We start from the raw sequence: 19,215 nt of genomic DNA on the forward strand, positions 1-19,215 counted from the left end.
TAGATCAAAGCAGCAAGAAACCGGTTTGTTGCTGCTTTGAATTTCTTTTAAAGTCACTTACCTTTTGAAAATTTCGTTTAAATCGGTTGTTCAATTGATCATCTGTTTGTTAAAAGAATTTGTTTGTTGATTCTTTTGCAGATATAAATTGTGTGTAGTTCTTATTTATTCATTAGATATCAATTTTAATTTGTTATTGTTATAATGTAAAGCGAAATCAATAGATATCCTTTTGTATCTATTTTAATCGTTTTCGATTTGAAAAAACCGTCATTTTTCGTTTTAGGTGTTACGTGTTGGTTATCAAGCAAATCTGAGTATAAACTGGTAAAATTTTACTCTAAATTGTTTGGAAACGAAAGATACATGCAACTTTAATTGTCCCAATGTAAACTAATTTCAAATCCAATTGATATATGAGACTTCCAAAAATAATACAACTAAAATTGTGAAAGAAAGCAATTGTCTGGTTGATGACTACAAATGCATTAAATATAATTATTGAAAACTTCGATATTGAAATGAACGAACTAATTCAAAACTCAAAGACCCATAGTTCTAAAATGCAGTTCTATTATGGCTTATTTATTTGGGACCTAGGGCGATGTAAGGTGACAATACTTGTAAGTGTTATGAAATCTACATCACTAGGGTTTATTACTATTGAAATTTCATAAGTTGAAATGTAATTTTGCTGCAGACTAATGGGAGATAGCGAAGATGATTTCGACGCACGATCTCGTGATAAGTTCCGAAGAGAGAGAAATGATATAGGGCAACGACCTCAGCCACAGAGAAACGATGGAAACTGGCAAAAGTTAGTAATCGCTATTTATTGGGTGCCAATTAATCAGACTGAATACATCAATTGCCCGTTTGAAAAATTTGACTATAATGCCGACCATCCAGTATTTAGAACGCCATTTTGTGCTCAGTTGTGAAACCGGCTCAACCGTTGAAAGGTTATGCCGGAAATAATCTAAAATTTTAAAGGCGACGAGAATTTCTTTTCTATAAAATCTTTGGGTCTCCCATTATAGCCCCCATGAAATTATGGTTGGTAGCCCCCATTATGGTTGGGGGGGGGTATAGTTTATCTGACCACTAAGCTGGGAGGGGGGCTATGATGGGAAAGACACGTATTTTATAGCAAGGAAATTCTCGTTGCCTCTGAAATTTCTGAAAGTTCAACGAAGCAAATCTATGTACCTGGAGGATACTCTGCCAATGCACGAACTGTAACCAACATTCCAAACTTACTAATGACATAAAGGGTGAAAACCCATGGTATATCCCTAAAGAGTTCGCTACTACTATTATTCCAGACCTGACTTGCTGTTTGCACATTTTTTTTGGAGAAGTTGATATGTGAGCAGGTGGGTCGAAATGTGAGCAGATCTTAAGAGTCTTGCCCCGTACTTACACTAGGATACTAAGAAAACCAATAGCTTTGAAGGCCTTTTTAATTAAGGGAACATATCTCAATACTGCGGCTGGAGAACAAAGCTTAATGCATGCAAGGGTTTTGTGCCCATTCTAACTTATAGCTCAGCGGCTTGGATGCCGAATAAAAGCAACATGCAAACATTTCGGGAAGACAGTGACAAGAGAGATACTGGACGATAACTCAAACTACTATGACCGACCTTAAGTTTTCGAAAATTTTGCCAATTTGCTTGTAATGCACGACGTCTCACATTTATGTCTATTTTGAGGGGACAGCATGATGTGAACATGAAACCAAAGTTCGCAGCAAACGTAGAAAATGCACAAACACGTCATTTCGGACAGATAAGAACTAGTTAACATCGCTTATCCCAAATTGATGACAATTTCTGCTGCAGCAAATGTCTCGTTAACAAAGTGACCAAAGTTTGGGCGCGATTTGAACAAAAATACCACTAGAAATATCGGAGCTTTTCCGTTTGTGCCCCCCCCCCCCCCCAGTACGTTATGCGCCCCCCAGTTACAGAGCACGTGCCATTACATAGTAAATCACTATGTAAAAATATTGCACGTGCGTCTGGGGGGTGCAAATAATATGCGCCCACTAAGCTGGGGGGGGGGGGGGGGGCACAAACGGAAAAGATCCGAAATATCAACTGGAAGTTTTTTTCCAGCATTTGTTCGAGCGCAAATTATCAGACGTTATTAGGCTTGAAATTTAAGAGTAAATATCTGATTGAGTTGAATGTTATTTTTTAAAAAAAACATTGAATTGTTGGAACCTAGATTAGTAGTAGTAGTAGTTCAGGCTTTAGGGTCTTCCCAGGGGTGCTCCAAGGCACCCTTGTTTTCGTGTCCTATTTCTATTCGATTTTCGATCGTGGGTTGCACATACCACATTTGCATAAGATTCTCCACGTGCATTTGTTGTTAAAGTCGTATTTTGTTTGAAAAAAATTCCAGTAGATGTCACTCAGTTTTTTTGCTCGGTAGTTGTGTTGAATTAGAAGGAACTTTGGAAAAGATGTTGTAAAGTAGTTTGGTTCTGTGAAGGAAGTTTTCATCAGTCTTCCTGAGAGGATTTTTTGCTATTTTTAATTCACCTCTTGCGCTTTGTCTAGTCTTTTCAAAGTCGTGATATTCGAAGGTTACTTTGATGTCGAATTTATTGTCAAGTAACGATAGTAAAAGTAGTAAATCGTGCATTTCGACATACAGGCTTAGGGGCAACAGTTTAAGTGCTATTAACTTTTCTTTGTAGATGCAGTTCCTTGCACTTAGTATCCATGAAGTGGCTTTTTTGTAGTTTTTCAATTTTCTCCATCTGCTGTCTATTTGGGAGCCAAGCTTGAGAACAGTATGATAGTATTGGCACGACATAGCCAGTGTAGGCATTCAATTTATTTTTTAATGAGGCGCTGTCGGTCATGCTTCGTTTTATTTGGTAGAATGCTTTTGTTGCTTTCGAAAGCCGGTGATTACAGTTGCTATTCCAATTAAGATTTTTGGAGACAATCAAACCAAGGTCCCGTTGACTATGAACCTCTCCTAGCTCCTGATTTTTTAGTGAGGCTTTTTGTTCGCTTTTGAGAGAGAGAAGTTTACATTTTGATGCGTTTAGTGTCATGTGATTTCGATCGCACCAGTTTTCGATTCTTCCACGCTCTTTTTTAATTCTTCCTGGTTTACGCTAATCAGTTTGAAGTCATCTGCGAAACCGAAATTTTCAGTGAGAGGAGTATCTGATGGAAGGTCATTTATGAAGATGAGGAAGAGCAGAGGACCTAAGATTGAGCCCTGTGGAACACCGCTAGTGATTTATAATTTTTCGGACAATGCATTATTTATCTTGACGAACTGTTTCCTTCTATTAAGGTAGCTTTCAATCAGTTTTAAAAGATTTCCTCCAATTTCGAAAAAATGCAGTTTTTCAATTAGTTTGCTGTGGGAGACTTTGTCGAAGGCCTTTGCAAAGTCTAAGTAGAGGACTGACAGCTCTTTCGTTTTCACATCGTCAAGTTTGGCATACAAAGAGTTTAGAAAAAGTAGTAGTTGAGTTGTTGCAGACCTCCTCTGTCTAAATCCGAATTGGCTTTGCAATGTGAGTATATTCGGTTGAAAACTATTCTTTCCAACAGCTTTGAGACGCAGCATAAAAGACTTATGGGTCTATAGCAGTTGACATCGGCTTTACTTCCCTCTTTATATACTGGCGTGATTTGACTTAGTTTCCAGAGTTCCGGAAAAATTCCTTTATTCAGGATTGTTTGGAACAGTAATAGGAGAGATTTACACAGTCTTAGCGCAATTTCTGATGATAATTTTTCCTAGGTTATCAGGGCCTGTTGATTTGTTCTGGTCTAAGTTTTGCGAGAGCTCTTCATTTTCCAGGCGCGAAGTTTTTATAAAGTTAAGTTTACTTTTAGTGTAAATCATTTGAGAAGGTTCTTTAAAGAATTTAGATAAAATTTTTCTTCAGCCGTCCACAACGTGGTGGATTTGTACCTCGGGCAAATTACAACAACTACAATAATATGAATTACTCGGGGTACAATCAACAGAACAGACAGCAGCAAGATTTCATGCAGAAAAGAGGACAAACGAGAGAGTACCCGAACACAAGTCCTCCTCAGAAGAGAATACGGAGGTAACACAAATATTCTATTATATGGCTCTGAACCTGGATGCTTTAAATTTGGCGTGTTAAAAATCATACTGCTAGGATTTAAAATATTCCAACTCTTGGAAGTTAGAAGTTAGCTACAGGCCAAAATTAAACTTTCCAGGGATTCCGAAGGAGAAGAGGCAGGGAAAAGTAAATACGATGAGCCAATGTCTCCACCCACACATCAGCCTCCTATGAAAAGCTTCAAACAGTTCATCACCAACTTGGACGATGATGTAGATGACGACGACGCAATCAACAAATACCAGGAGTATAAATTGGAGTTTAAGAAGACGCAAATTTCAGAGTACTTCATGCAGCACAAAGAAGAAGAATGGTGAGTGCAACTAGTTTGTGAAAAAACCTATGTCTTAGGACTAAACCCGGGAGAAAATCCCTACAGCAATAGCTGAGAATTCAAACAAAACAACATAGACACTGAAAGGAACCATAGCACCCATCTTTCATTGCATAAGACATACTTGAGCGTGTTATATGTTCCTTCATATTACGCATATTTTCTCGCTTATTAATTGAATGGCTTCTGTGTATATATGCGGAAATTGAAATTCAGGTTTTTTTTTGAACAAAACGGAAGGATTAACGTCAAATTTTTGTTTAGGTTCCAACTCAAGTACCACCCGGACGTATGCGAAGCACACAAAGCCAATCAGCTGAAGGCATATGCTGTTCGGTTGGAGTCTTTCAAGAAATTGGAAAGTGTCATATGTGATGCAGAGCTAACAGTCGATTTGAACAAAGACCAGGCTCTCACGAGACTGCTCGATTCAGGTAACGTAGCTGAAGCATTTTCTGTATTTTTAAATCTATATAGAATAGGATCTATTCTGTCTACAACCGGAAATCTATAAGTTTTTTTTTAACGAGCCCAACTCAAATTGCGTCACTGTATAGCACAAGAACGCTCCATGCAAGAAATACACGTCGGCATCGGTTGGGCGGATAGTGAAATTAAAAATTATATGACCACTAAGCTGGGGCACCAAGAGAATAGATGCAGCGAAGAGATGTGTTCATTCTTTACGCGGGTATGCTGCGAAAAATTTTACTAATTGTAGTGAAGTTTTTATAAATGGTTTGGTCTTTAATACTGAATTTGAAGAGGGTGCATTGCTGCTCGTTCCAAACTTTACTGCTTCTGGAGCGCGGATTTTATCTTGAGTGAATTATCCAGTCTTAAATAATTGTCGCTACTAAATATGCCCTCTCGATCTTTCTGGTCACGAATGAGGTCTTCCATTCCTAATTTCTGTTAAATAAAGTAACAATTGTACATGTCCTGCTGCACTATTTCATGCAGTTTTTCGCCTGACTTTCACTTTTTGTGCGTGTGATGTTTGACTTGATAATCTTCTTGCCACAGGAACCATTGATATTCTGCATCACGTTTCTTTGAGAAAAATGGAGAAAGTTCTAGAATTATGTTTGAAGCAATTAATCGAGTGTTTGCAACAGAAATATTGGTTTTAATTCCTAAACATCAAAAAATATACAAATTTTTACCGTTTTCCTGTAGATCATTCTTTAAAAAGAAAGAAAGAAAATAAATTTCTCCAAATATTAGACCGCAAATTAAATCAATTTAATTTAAAAATTTATTTAATCATATAACATTACAACAAAACGTATCTCGGAGAGGACAGATAGACGGGGTTATTAAACCCACCTAGTATCTGCCCTGGCTAAAGTTAAATAGTTACAGTTAAATATTTAACATTCCATGACCAGGTCACCAGTGCCAACGCCTAGGCAAACAAACCTCAGAACGCTGTCGTAGAAACTTGAACAAGGAACAATGCTTAATCGGAAGAACGACTAACACTCTCTTTGCTAACAAGAGAGCCGTTAATTCCTAGCTACTATGCATTAATTAAAATTTTTTTTTTCTGCAGTTCGATTTTCTTTCGATTTTTATTCGTGACTTTCTCAAGCTTGATTTGATTTTTTTTTGCTTGACCTAATTTGCACCTTTTGAGACATAAAGCTGCGTTGCTAAAACAAAAGCGCTTGTTAATTGTTTCAATCGAAGGTTGTAGTAATTATTATTTGCTCTTGATTAATAGCAATTATTGTAAACGTGTGTGTCTTTTTTATGCAAATTTTTCGCTTGACAATTATGCGCTTTTCTTCTAGAACATTTTTTGACTTCTCAAATGACTTTTTTACGCTTTGGTTCATCATTTTTGAGTGATCTCTAGTAGTGCGCCGAAGTAAAGCATGTTGCTAATATAAAATCGGTTGCAGCATAGCAATATTAAGTGACTCGTAGCGCAGTGGTTAGTACATATATCGGGCAGTCAGTGGTTCGAATCTCGGTGGGGTAGAAGTTTTTTGCACCCATAAAGAAAAATTGATCTATACTAAAGACCATTAATTAAATTGCCTCGCCTGTCGTTCAAGAGCAATTCGTCCGACATTTGTCGGTTTACGTTATTAGTCCTGTGGTCTTTTTTAATGCGATATTTCGCTTGACCGATTTTTCGTCTGACCGGCAATTTGGCCGATTTTTCAGCGCTCGGAGGGCATTGTGGCCGAAAAGCTTTCTTAGAGCCTTACGCCCTACTAGTCTCTAAGTATGCGATTAACCGGAAATGTTTTGAGGAGATAATTTTAAGGTTTGAAGAGCGGTTCTTTGTCTTAGAAGTTCCCCCCCCCCCCCCCCCCCCCAGTCACTCCCGTCCACCATGCTCCAACCTGGTGATTTGAACCCCTTTCTCGTCCAGAGAATTTTTTGTGTAGCTTGAGACAATTGACAGTAGGCATTCAGATCTCTGAAAAATCAAAGACAGATAACATTATCTCATTGCATACTCAGTGTTCCGAGAGCAGTTATGTACTAAATTACTTCAGCTGTCATATACATGGAAGGAGGGACTGAACGAGACTTGGAAGCTCTTGATATGGACGAGTCAGAGCTAACTACAACGGCGAAAGAAACAGAGAGCGTGGAAGCGAAGCCTGCTAAGAAGGCGAAGAAGTCGAAAAAGAGGAAGAAGAGTGAAGCTAGTGGATCAAGTAGGGAATCCACTCCTAATAAGAAGGTTAGTGTTCTGCTGAGCTTCTTATCTACTTTCGTAGCGCTCTATTAGTTGCGATCAATGAAACAATTACATTTTGTGATCAGTGAATCAGCTGCGTCATTTTCTTTGATTGTCTGTTCCGGTAATTTAATATCATGGGCCCATTTTCCTGTATCATTGTTCAAAAGTTGATTCTTTGGTGCTGTTAGCAATGATGACCGGCGCAAGTGCACCATTTGAAGAAATTCTTTCGGTCTCAGTTAATCAGCCGGCGACCCCCAAACGATTAGTTGCTGTAAAACAATGGTCAGAGCTACTGTTTGCTGACGTGAGAAGCAGAGAAAAAACCTGATAACCCTCTAATTTTTTAAATTGCTGAAATTGATGATCACGCGGACATATTTCGCTGTTTTTTGTGGTCTTCAATTAAAACGAGTGGTTTGATTAAACAAATTGCCGTCTCAAATAGCTTAAATGGCGACCTATTTTCATTTGCGCAGGATTAGTTCGAGTTAGTTATAAAGTATTTTTAATCGCTATTTTCTTTAGCTGAAACACTTAATTATCCAAGCTTAAAACGCCTATTTGTTTGATAATGCTCGGCCATCAACGTTGTTACAGTTTTTACGTTATATATAATCCAGATTTCTTTGCAATCTCGTATACTTGCAATTGCTGTTGCATTGAAATGTTTGTTACAGAAGGGAAGTGATGATGAATCAAGCAGCTCTTCAAGTTCCAGCGAGGACTCCGACTCTGAGCACGAGGGTGTAGACAAACCCAAGAAAGCACAGAAAGGTAATTGCTGAAAAGGTTATCAATTCAAATCTTTATCAGTTCAAACTTTCTGACGTGCCTTTTTGTCGTGTTTACTCCTATAATGTGCAGAGATATCGATGCTGTTATTGGTATCAGTGCGTGCAATAGTTCAAAAAGTTGTAATTGTATTGGGACGCGAAAAGGAGTATTCGTGGGGGCGTCTTATCGATTGAGTATTTGAAAGTAATGCACCACGTTAAATGCTATGGGCACGTTTCTGAAGAAAATTGAACCACAGAGTGAAGAGTAGTTATTAACAGCCGGAAACCGATAGCTGGGCTCTTATTGACCTTCTCTTGGTTCTTTATTAACAGCCGCAAAGCGATAGCTGGGCTCTTTTTGGCCTTCTCTTGGTTCTTAACAGCCGCAAAGCGATAGCTTGGCTCGTATTGGCCTTCTCTCGGTTCTTTACTTAAAAGAATTTGAATTGTTATGGTGCGCTCTTTCGTTACGAATCGAAGAGGAGTATTGGTGGAGCGTCTTTTTGATCGGTAATTTTGCTGGAGTGTATTTAACACGAAATGAAGTGCGTGAAAACAAAGTGTTTTGGTAAAACAGAGAGAAGAGTGGTTTTCGCATTTTTGAGAGAGAGCGAGAAAAGTATGTGAAAAAATGCAGCTCATTGTTTTAAACTCCAATTTCTTCATTGAAAGGTGCTTGCACTGTTTACCCAAACTAGTAATAGTACGTATAAAAGCATATCTGGCCATCTGAAAAAATGTGGGTTTTATGCTATTTTTAGTATTTTGCCATGTTGGAATATTTTAAACCGGTTTTGTATTCTTCTTTAATTTTTTAAACCATTTAGGGACTCCTGTGGTTCAAATCGGCCTTTTTAGTTGCTTTTTTGGCTAATTTATACAATTTCAAAATGTGCAGCAGGTTTCTTCCGGTATGCTAGTGAGTTATTCTGCATATTTGAACAGGGATGAACTTATTTAGATGACACCAGTAGAATAATTGAGGCAAATTTGCAATGAGTTGGCAATTTTCAAATTTTTGGAATTCTGTCATTTTCAGTTTTCCTGATATTAAGTCGTCGAAAATTTCTTCTGAGGTTGGCGGTGTCTGGCGTGCAATTAAATAGAATTACAACTTTCGGTTTTAAAGACATGACATCAGGAAGCCAAAGCGAATCTTCAGTGTTTTTTTAACTAATTTTGTTTTTGCCTGCTTCTGCCTTTTTATGCATGCCTGTGCCCGCAAGTTTTTCGATTCATAATTATGTTTACTTGTATTTTGATAGTTTTGAGTAAAAATGATGGCATTCAACCCGATTATCCTAAAAGTTTACGTTTCGAATTCCGTTACTGCTTCTCTTCTTTGTGAAACTGATTTTATAAATTCGTAATGGTTATTGGGTCTACTGGTCAGATAGTGTAGTTTTGTGTTTTTGAGTCAATGCTTTGAATTGCATTGAGGGACTTGTCGTGCTAGGTTTTAAATACGTCAAGATTTTTGACATCCTATTTAATTCAAATGCTTTTGCATTGGTTCATGCATTTTCATCTAAATTGTTTGCGTGAGAACGTTTTTTACTCTTATTGGAGCAATTTTTTTCATTTGAAAGTTTTTGCTTGCTAATAGAAGCAGCAATAAGTTGTACACAATCTAACATCTCAGCATTCAATAAAAAATTTTCTTTCTGTTTAATATCATTTTGAGACTGCGGATCTACAAAGCTATTGCGGCTTTTTTTGTCAATCTGACAGCTATGTGTTTGCTTTTTTTATTTCCATGAATGTCATTGAGGTTATTTTCAGGCAATGTGCTCTCTATGATACGTTTTGGTACGGATCAATTTGTGTTCGAGTTTTTATTGGCCGTTTTGGTGCTTTTCCTCTTGACATCGTTTTGCGTACCGAAATTGTTCTTATAACGCCTCAACTGTAAGCTAAGCGGAGCTATATTGCGGTGCTCTTGGTTTTTTAATTGCGTCGTCTGAGGCTCTTTTTCGTTTTACCTCTGATCACACCCGGACTTGTCTTGCAATTTTTTTAAAAGTTCGCTGTAACTTTTGATCACGTTTTTTCACGTGAATTCTGACTTACTTCACTCACTGTTTCAACTGAATGGATTTCGAATTCTTTCACGAATTCAGTTACGCAATATGATTACTGCCAAAGTCAAAAGATCAAAATCAAGTAGACGGGACAAACCGAATAATGCCCGGACATTAATCATTGTGAATTAGGTTATCAAAGTTTACGCTAGTTTTCGCTAGTTGTATCTGGTATTAAGCTTATTAGCTTTCAGTTTAGAAGCTGAATGAATACGGTTTTAGAATCCAACTGAAACTGCACTCCAAATTAGAAGACTTTGTTACACTAAAAAAGAAATTCGGTGAATATTTATCTTCTCTGTCAATCCCGATGTGCATCAAGCGCGTCAACGGCAGCTTTTTTCCGGCAATCTGCCGGCTATGTTGTTTTCTGAATTGTGAAACAATTTTAGCATGTCTTGGCTGGCATCGTTCATTTGGTGTTCTGGTCAGGTCAGATGTTAGTTGAATTCTTTGAATTTTTACTCAAGGGTCAGAAAACCTCCGTTAGGGTTTGATAAAAGGTTTCAGGGAAATTTTTGTTGGTCATGGATTAATTTTCAAATTTTTAATATCACAAGTTTAAGCAGCTTTTTTCAAAGTTTTTTGAAAAATTTTGGTCGTTTTTTATGGTTCTCCAGCGTCATGAGCAAAGGAACCTCCTAGGGTTTGGCAATAGGTTACTGTAAAGTTTCGAGAGGCGATGAATGTTTTTCAAGATTTTAACATCACAATTATTTGCATTTTTTTCACAAAACTTTTTTAATTTTAAATTTTTCATTGTTTTTAGCTTTAGGGGTCAGAAAACCACGGCTAGGGTTTGATAATAAGTTACTGAGAATTCTTTGTGACAATGGACTAGTTTCTAACTTTTTTATCACAAATGTTTGCAATTTTTTTTTATAAAACTTCCAATTTTTTTTCATAATTTATTATATTTTTTGTCATTTTATAGGTTTCCCTAGCCTCAAGTGCTCTGAAAACTCATCAAGAGTTTGATAATAGGTTACTGCATAGTCTCTAGATGTAATCAAATGTTTTCCGAGATTTTATTTTATTGACTTTTATTTTTTCCAGGACTTCCAAGGTTTGATAATAAGCTGTTGCATAGTGTCTAGAGTAAATGGAATGGTTATCAATGACTCCAGCTTAAGCAATTTTTTATTGAAATTTAATTTTTTAATTTTTCGGAAAATTATCATGTTTCTGGATCTTTAAGAGCCTTTGAATCTCGTTAAAGCTTGAAATAGGGATTCTCGATAGTCTGTTGAGACAATAAAATGGTCTTGCAGTCTTTAATATCTTGAATTTAGCAAGGTTTTAAAATTTGTCCTTTTCTGAGGTTAACGATCATTACTGGTCAACGAAACTTTTTACCTCTGGCAGATGGGTTACTTGGCAGAACTCCCGAGACAAAGAAATGGTTTTGAACATTTTTTTTCGCTGCGGAATCTGTGGAGTTTTTTAATTTTGACAAAATTTATCAAATTTGAACCCGACGTAAGTCGGTTGTTTACTGGTCTGAGTTTTAATTCTGATGGGCGGACCAAGTTTTGTGAAAACTTGTGCATGGGCTACTGTGTATATTTTTGGGGCTTGGATTTGGTTTTGTGAACATTAGCGTCATGAACTTAGTAGTTCTCCTATTTTAAAAATTTTCTTGCTTTTATGTAGCTCTAGTTCTGCCACCCTTCAATATAGTTGTTCTGTAGGTTTTGCAAGAAAAGTGGTTGAAAAGACACAACTATGGAGATTTAGACAATTTTGCAATGATTTTTTGGAATTTTGTCTTCGTTTTTTTTTAAGGAAGTCAATTAATCTTTTTGAGATTGATGTTGCTTTTGCGTAAATTATGCAAAATCTACAGTTCTGGTGTTGAAGATTTTGACAACAGAAACTCGAGCTGCTCTTCAATAATTTTTTTTTGTAATTTCTAGTTTTTTAATATTTATTCTCTTCCCTGCCTCTAATTCTGCCCAGTTTTTCTCTTTATCTAATTGATCGAACGTCTTATCGAACATTAGGCACTTGTCTATAGCTTACCTCATTTCTGTTTTGTAAAATTCTAATTATACTACTCCGATTTTTGTCCAATTTTCTCGGTTCTCGTTTGTTTTTTTGGCGGGTCAAGTTAGTATAAAGTCTTTTTGTGCACATGCACGGATTTTTTTGTTTTGACTAATTGGTGTAGTTCTTAGCGTTATCTTATAATTTCAGTGAAAAATTCGTTTCGTAAACGCAGTTTCAACAATGTTTTTACGACAATATTTGCATGGGCTACTGTGTATATTTTTGGGGCTCAATTTTGTGAATATTAGGGTCATGAACTTTGTAGTTTTCCAATTTTAAAAATTTTCTTTTTCTTGCTTTTTTTAGGTATTCCTAGTTCTGCCACCCTTCAATAGAGTTGTTCTGTAGGTTTTGCAAGAAAAGTGGTTTCAATGAGACAACTATGGAGATTTAGACAATTTCGTAATGATTTTTTGGAACTTTGTCTTATCATTTTTTTAACAGAAGTCAATTAATCTTTGAGATTGATATTGCTTTTCTGCGTAAATTATAAAAAAAATCTACACTTCTGGCGTTGAAGATTTTGACAACAGAAACTCGAGCTAATCTTCAATAGTTTTTTGTAATTTCTATTTTTCAGCTTTTCTCTTCCCTGCCTCTAATTCTGCGCAGTTTTTCTCTTATCTAATTGATCGAACGCCTTGGTCTTCAACTGGCCGATCCTCAAAAAGTATACACTTTGAATGCTTTACTTTTTGTTTTTCTCTACATTTGTGAAACTGTCTGGCTGGAATTAACGTTGGTTTTTTTGAATTTGTGATACTATTCTAATCAGTTCGGGTGGCATTGTTCAATTGGTCTGCTGATCAGGCAGTAGTTTTTAGTTATCAATTCATACAGTTTTATTAATAGCCTCACAGCGATAGCTGGGGCTATTATTGGCCTTCTCTTGGTTTTTTACGACTCGAAGAGGAGTATTGCTTTTGTTACGGTTTTTTTTACCGGAAGTACTACGTTTTGACCAAAAAGCGAAAGGAGGTAAAATTGCCGCGTAAACTAATTTCTGAGCGAGAAGTTTTTTGATCATTCGCTGCAATCAGTGGATAAATTTTTGACTTTGAAGTGTTTTTGAGAGAATGGTGCATATACATATAGATAACCCTGTTTGACCGTTTTTCGTCGATTTGACTCATTTCTTTGCTTGTATTAGTTTGCTTACTTTATTTGTTTTTTTTTTCATTCTTTTCACAATGCTTTATTAACATGTAGCTCGCTGAAATTGATCCCACAAAGCTTTTGAGAGCCAAGTAACGCATTTTAAGTGCAAAAATAGGCTTCTATTTCTCTATTCTTTATTTAATTTTTGGACTTTTTCATTGATTTCATTTGTGGATCTTTGAAAGGAAATTTTGTAGAGAAAAAGTGTATTTGGCAACCTCCTTTAGACAGTTTATACATTAGGCACTTATCTATAGCTTACCTCATTTCTGTTTTGTGAAATTTTAATTATATTTATCCGATTTTTGTCCAATTTTCTCGGTTTTCGTTGGTTTTTTGGCGGGTCAAGTTAGTATAAAGTACACATCACGGATTTCTCATTTTCTTGTTTTGACTAATTGGTATAATTCTTGGCGTTATCTTGGAAAGTCAGTGAAATTTCGTTTCATAAACGCAGCGTTAAGTATTTTTACGACAATTTTTTACTGCAAAGCATTTTAGTGTTCCAAATACTTAAACTGTTACAACTGTTTTCGTTTAGAGAAGAGATTGGGAATGTAATCGTCTGAGCCATGATTGCTAAGTAAAGTTTTCTGTTTTCTATTTCATTTAACAATTTGATTTCCGAATTTGCGAAGTGTTTTTTTGTTCATTTTTAATTGCTCTTGAACGTAGTTCAAAGCAATTTTTGCTAGTGTGTGTCTTTTTTATGCAAATTTTTTGATTGACAGTTTTGCGCTTTTCTTCTAGAACATTTTTTGACTTCTCAAATGACTTTTTAACGCTTTGGTTCATCATTTTTGAGTGATCTCTAGTAGTGCGCCGAAGTAAAGCATGTTGCTAATATAAAATCGGTTGCAGCATAGCAATATTAAGTGACTCGTAGCGCAGTGGTTAGTACATATATCGGGTAGTCAGTGGTTCGAATCTCGGTGGGGTAGAAGTTTTTTTGCACCCATTAAGAAAAATTGATCTATACTAAAGACCATTAATTAAATTGCCTCGCCTGTCGTTCAAGAGCAATTCTTCCGACATTTGTCGGTTTATGTTATTAGTCCTGTGGTCTTTTTTAATGCGATCTTTCGCTTGACCGATTTTTCGTTTGACCGGCAATTTGGCCGATTTTTCAGCGCTCGGAGGGCATTGTGGCCGAAAAGCTCTCTGAGAGCCTTACGCTCTACTAGTCTCTAAGTATGCGATTAACCGGAAATGTGACTTTCACGCTTTCGTTCATCATTTTTGAGTGATCTCTAGTTATACGAAGTTGCTAATATAAGATCGGTTGCAGCAAAACAAAACTAAGTGAGTCGTAGCGCAGAGGATATGGCGCGTGGCCATGGATCGAGAGGTCATTAGGTCGAATCCCGGTGGGGACAAAGTTTTGAAAAATTAATCTAGACTAAAGACCATGATTTTGCCTCGCTTATCGTTCAAGACCAATTCTTCCGACATTTGTCGGTTTGTTTTGGATTGTTTTCGTACTAAACAAATCTCTAGCATGTATCATTTTAGCTTTCTCCTCGGACACAGAATGTTTTTTGCTGTTTTTTTCTGTTTTTTCTTTGCCAAAAATTTAATTAATACGTGTAAGATTTTTCATAATTTTTCTTGGTTTTCAACAGATTTCATATATAATGTACCATTTAGGCTTTTCTGGGTTTAGTTTTAGAAACCCTGACTGTTATTCAGTTTCTGTAATTTTATGGGGGACTGGGTTATTAATAAACTGTTTTCGTTTTTGAGTTTTACTGTTTTATTTTTTCAAGATGATTTATATTGCAGTTTTTTTATTTATTATCTGCTATCTCCAAGAAATTATCTTTTGTTCTTCAGTCTTAATTTTCAAGTGCTGTGACGCCAAACAATTGTTTTAATGTGTTCGTGAGTCCGCTTGTTTTCGATTGAAAAAAAAACAATTTCTCAGGAAAGCAATTTTATTTCCTAAGATGTATACCTGCCTTATGCTTTCCGACTGTCTTTTGGGTGTCCGAGTTAGTTGTGGAGCGTTGATTTTTTAAACGTATGTTTAGATCGTGACCAATTTTAGACAGTCAGTTTTTGAGCCTATCAATATTTTTGAATTCTAAGAGTTTTGGCCAATTTTCAGCGCTACCAGATGTTTTGATTATATTGAAAGTTCGGTTTGAAGATATCTCATCAGTGAGTGTGTTCTGTCAACATCATGTCTTTAAATTTAAATTTTTGAATGTTTTCTTCAGATCTCGAATGATTTACTTGCAATGATGTCAATGCAATGATGTCAATGCTCAAGTATTTCTCTTTATGGGGTATAAGTTTTTTACCAAATTATTTCATCAAATCTGGTTAGGTAAAGAATAGCCGTTTTAAGACAAAAGATAATGGTTTCGGCTAGAGTGATGGTTTTGCTGGTGAATTTCTGAGTCTTCGAGTCGCTTCTGGAATTCTTCCGGCTATGTTTTTTATTTCGTCGTCAAGATTTTTGTTAAGACCATATGACGTCACAGCCACTTTTGTTCATTCGTGGATGCAATTTCAACTGAATTGCGTGCGTGACGTCATTTTTCACTCTTATTGAAGCGAGTTTTTCTGTTCATTCGCGTGATTAAATTTTTGGTCACGCGTGACTTACCCCCACTCTCAAAAATGGCTTCGCCTTTAATTCAAAGAGATAATGTCAAGTGAGTGTATGTCACTCTAATTGAAGGTTATTTAAGAGCAGCTAATAAAAGCAGCGCTCGAGACTGTGAGCTTATTGCCTTAGGCTTCCCAAAGCTATACAAGAAACTTGGAAATCGTTTTTTTTTCAGAAATTAGAAACCTTATTGACCGCAGCTGCGCGCTTTAATTGCCGAAAGATTGAAAAAACAGTCAAAATCGATAAAGTTGTCGATAATAAAATTTTGCTTGTTTTAGCTCTTCAACTTAAACTCCGTAGCCATGCAAAATCTGAAATATAGACCTGCGCTCAATTAAATTAGGATATAATCTGGAGTTCCCGTTTGCTAGAGCAAGTTCTCGGCGTCAGTCGATTGTTGCAATCTATGTATACTAATATGGAAATTTTGTCGTAGATAAGTCGGGCGAGGATGGAGAAATTGATCGCAAAATTGACAGCAGGCCTAAACCTCTTCACAAGACTGTCTCGCTATTTATCCAGGCTCTTCCACCCAAAATTACCCGACAGGAATTAGAAGAGGTAACGCTTACTATATTAAAAGCCATTCGTTTTTACAACAACTGAGTAAATCAAAAGCAGATTTGATCTAATTTGATATAACCCAACTGAAATATGAAATTCGCAGCGGCCTGTATTCTATCACATTAATCAGTCAATTTGCATATTGCGTTATATGGCTGTAATATCATCTGTAATATCATCGATGGGCGAACGCTGGGTTATTTTTCCAAATAACGATATACCACCACAAACTTAAACTAAATGATCCCGTAAACATTTATTTTATAAAATTTAGCTAATTAAGGTCATTTTGTCTGCTAAGTCAATGCTTATTCAGTAGCCGTGCAGTTATCTGGGGATCTGATTGCCCTCTTTTTTGAATGCTCTCAAACGAGTAGCAATTGTTTGTCCTGCGTGTTTTGCTTGAGCAATTTGTCGTCGGATGCTCTTTGCTTTCCGTCCTCAAAAACGGGATAAAGAGGTCAAGATTAAAAGACATTAAGTCGCTTAGCAGCTCACTTAGAGCGTTAGTCAAGTGTACAGTTTACTGCTGCAGCTATTGAGAGAGAAACTTCTTGCTTTTGCTTTTGAGAAACTTGAGAAACTTCTATTAATTGCTTTTGAACGAAGTTTGAAGCAATTATTGTAAACCAGTTGGTAATTCATTACTCGTCCGGCCTCACCAATTTTACACCCCATTTCACCCAGCCCCGCCACGGCCCCATAAAAACAGCCGCCTTCCCAGACAAAATTATAACCCATCTTTTGTTGCACTCACTGTCCCCGCTCTTAATCGGAAGCTAGCCACAGTAAGTCAAAGCTAGCTACTTCCGAAGCCAACCGCTTGCCAGTCGTTTGAAGGCAATTATGTCTATTTATTCTAGCCTTTAAAGAAATAGGGGATCAGAGACGCAGGACAAACAATTGCTACTCGTTTGAGAGCATTCGAAAAGATTTACCATATGACGTTTCCAATATCGGAAAATTTTTATTTTGCGTTGGATAGAAAAAACATTGCTGATCCTCAAAAACTGTATGCTGGTTGAAAAAAGAGCACTTAACATGGGAAGAAAAACTGCAAAAGGTGGAAGGATCTGTAGTGCAAATGTTTTTGCATGGCGTGAAACCGAGCGGATTTTCTAGCTTTATTAATAGCTGCTAAGCGATTGCTGGGGCTATTATTGGCCTTCTCTTGCTTTTTTTTCGTGTTTGGCCGTCAGGATTTTTTACGACCATATGACGGTAACAGACACAAAAGAGCAACGTTCGAAAACAGTCGCTTACTAATTCATGAACTGAATTGAAACTATTGCACTGCTTACGTAAAAATGATGGCCAAATTCGCGTTCGAATCTGAAATTTGTTCAATTACTGACGAAAAAATGCGAAACATTCTTACTTATTTCCATAAAAAACTTATTGAAAAAGACGATCAAATAGTTTCTCTGACTAACCAAGTTACCGAACTGGAATCCAGAGTGATTCAATTGGAGCGGTATAGTTCCAAAGACACAATTATTATAAATAACCCCCCTCTGCAACCTGGTAACGCCAACATAACGGGTCAAATTTTTCTTTAACAAATGCTTGAATTATTCGATGTCTCCGGACGCAATCAAAGCCTGTCATCCCTTGGGTATTTGGAAAGGTAACACCCCCCCCCCTGCGGTAATTGTCAAGTTTAATTACTACAACGATAAAATTGAATTAAACAATCGTCGACCAATGCTCGCAAATTTTAGGAACCCACAAAATGGTAAACCCGTATATATGGAAGAACGTCTCCCCCAACATGATTTGGCTATTCAAAAGCGCGCTAACGAGCTGGATTTGGTCACCACGACCTACAACTGTAGAGTAAAACTGTTTTTAAAAACTGAGAATGGGCGTGTAACACAGCCTGTTGATAGTGTTAAAGCAGTTGAAGATCTTGAATCACGGGCAATCAAGAAAATATCTCCTAATCAACGCAACCAAGCCAACAACTGGAATACTAACCAATGTTCAAATCAGCGACGAAACGAACGACCTGGCGATGTAATTGAAATTGATAATTATGACGATATTTATCATATGGGAGCAACACCAGCTGGAAAAAAACTTAATGACAACAATACTCCACCCAATAGATGATTGTCCAAACATTAAATAACGCGGCTTAAAAAACAGGCGCAGTGTACACTTCCTTTTCGACTTCGTGTTTTCGTAACAGTTTTAATATCAAGTAATTGGACAACCATCTATTACTTGGAAATGGATAAACACTCGAAAAGGCTTTTGTTTATAAACGTGCAATCCCTAAGATCCCATCATGACCAACTGTGCTGTCAACTAGAAACCCTCAAAACCAAACCAGCTGTAATAGCTGTATGCGAAACCTGGCTCACTGATAACGATCCCATAGATATGTATTTCATAACAGGGTATCAACCATTGATAGTAAAAAATAGAAACGACAAAAAAGGAGGAGGCGTTGGCTTTTTTGTACGAGAAGATTGTAAGATAATATCTAATTTCTTTTTTGAAGAAAATCTGGAACATCTACTCCTATCCATAGAGAGCGGAAAAAAGCGAATAAATTTCTGTGTTCTATACAGGCCTCCCTCGGAAAAAATTCAAAATTTCCTTGAGACTTTTGAAAGTTTATTGATCAAAATAAAAGCGATGAAAGAGGAAACTATTATTTGTGGTGACTTTAATATTGATATCTCTGATGCATATCATCAACAGTACCAAAACTTGATCAATTCATTTAATTATGAAATGCAAAACGCAGAACCTACAAGAGTAACTAAGTTCACGAGCAAATGTATCG

The 19,215-nt window shown here is 36.7% G+C and overlaps 1 protein-coding gene across 2 annotated transcripts in view; it reads left to right on the top strand.

The window, feature by feature from the left end:
- The first annotated feature begins 246 nt into the window (after positions 1-246).
- LOC142336940 (serrate RNA effector molecule homolog) overlaps positions 247-19,215 on the top strand; it is a 29,620-nt gene continuing 10,651 nt past the window's right edge. Inside the window, exons 1-8 of one of the 2 annotated variants that reach the window (XM_075385933.1) lie at positions 247-327; positions 701-817; positions 3,926-4,093; positions 4,233-4,448; positions 4,734-4,903; positions 6,983-7,173; positions 7,854-7,950; positions 16,294-16,418. In XM_075385933.1, the coding sequence (XP_075242048.1) occupies positions 705-817; positions 3,926-4,093; positions 4,233-4,448; positions 4,734-4,903; positions 6,983-7,173; positions 7,854-7,950; positions 16,294-16,418 (1,080 nt within the window). In that variant the 5' untranslated portion in view covers positions 247-327; positions 701-704. The other variant, XM_075385936.1, reaches the window with a different exon arrangement.

This window comes from Convolutriloba macropyga, chromosome 1, assembly GCF_964194025.1.
Source record: "Convolutriloba macropyga chromosome 1, txConMacr16.3, whole genome shotgun sequence".
In the NCBI taxonomy this organism is placed as follows: Eukaryota; Metazoa; Xenacoelomorpha; order Acoela; family Convolutidae; genus Convolutriloba; species Convolutriloba macropyga.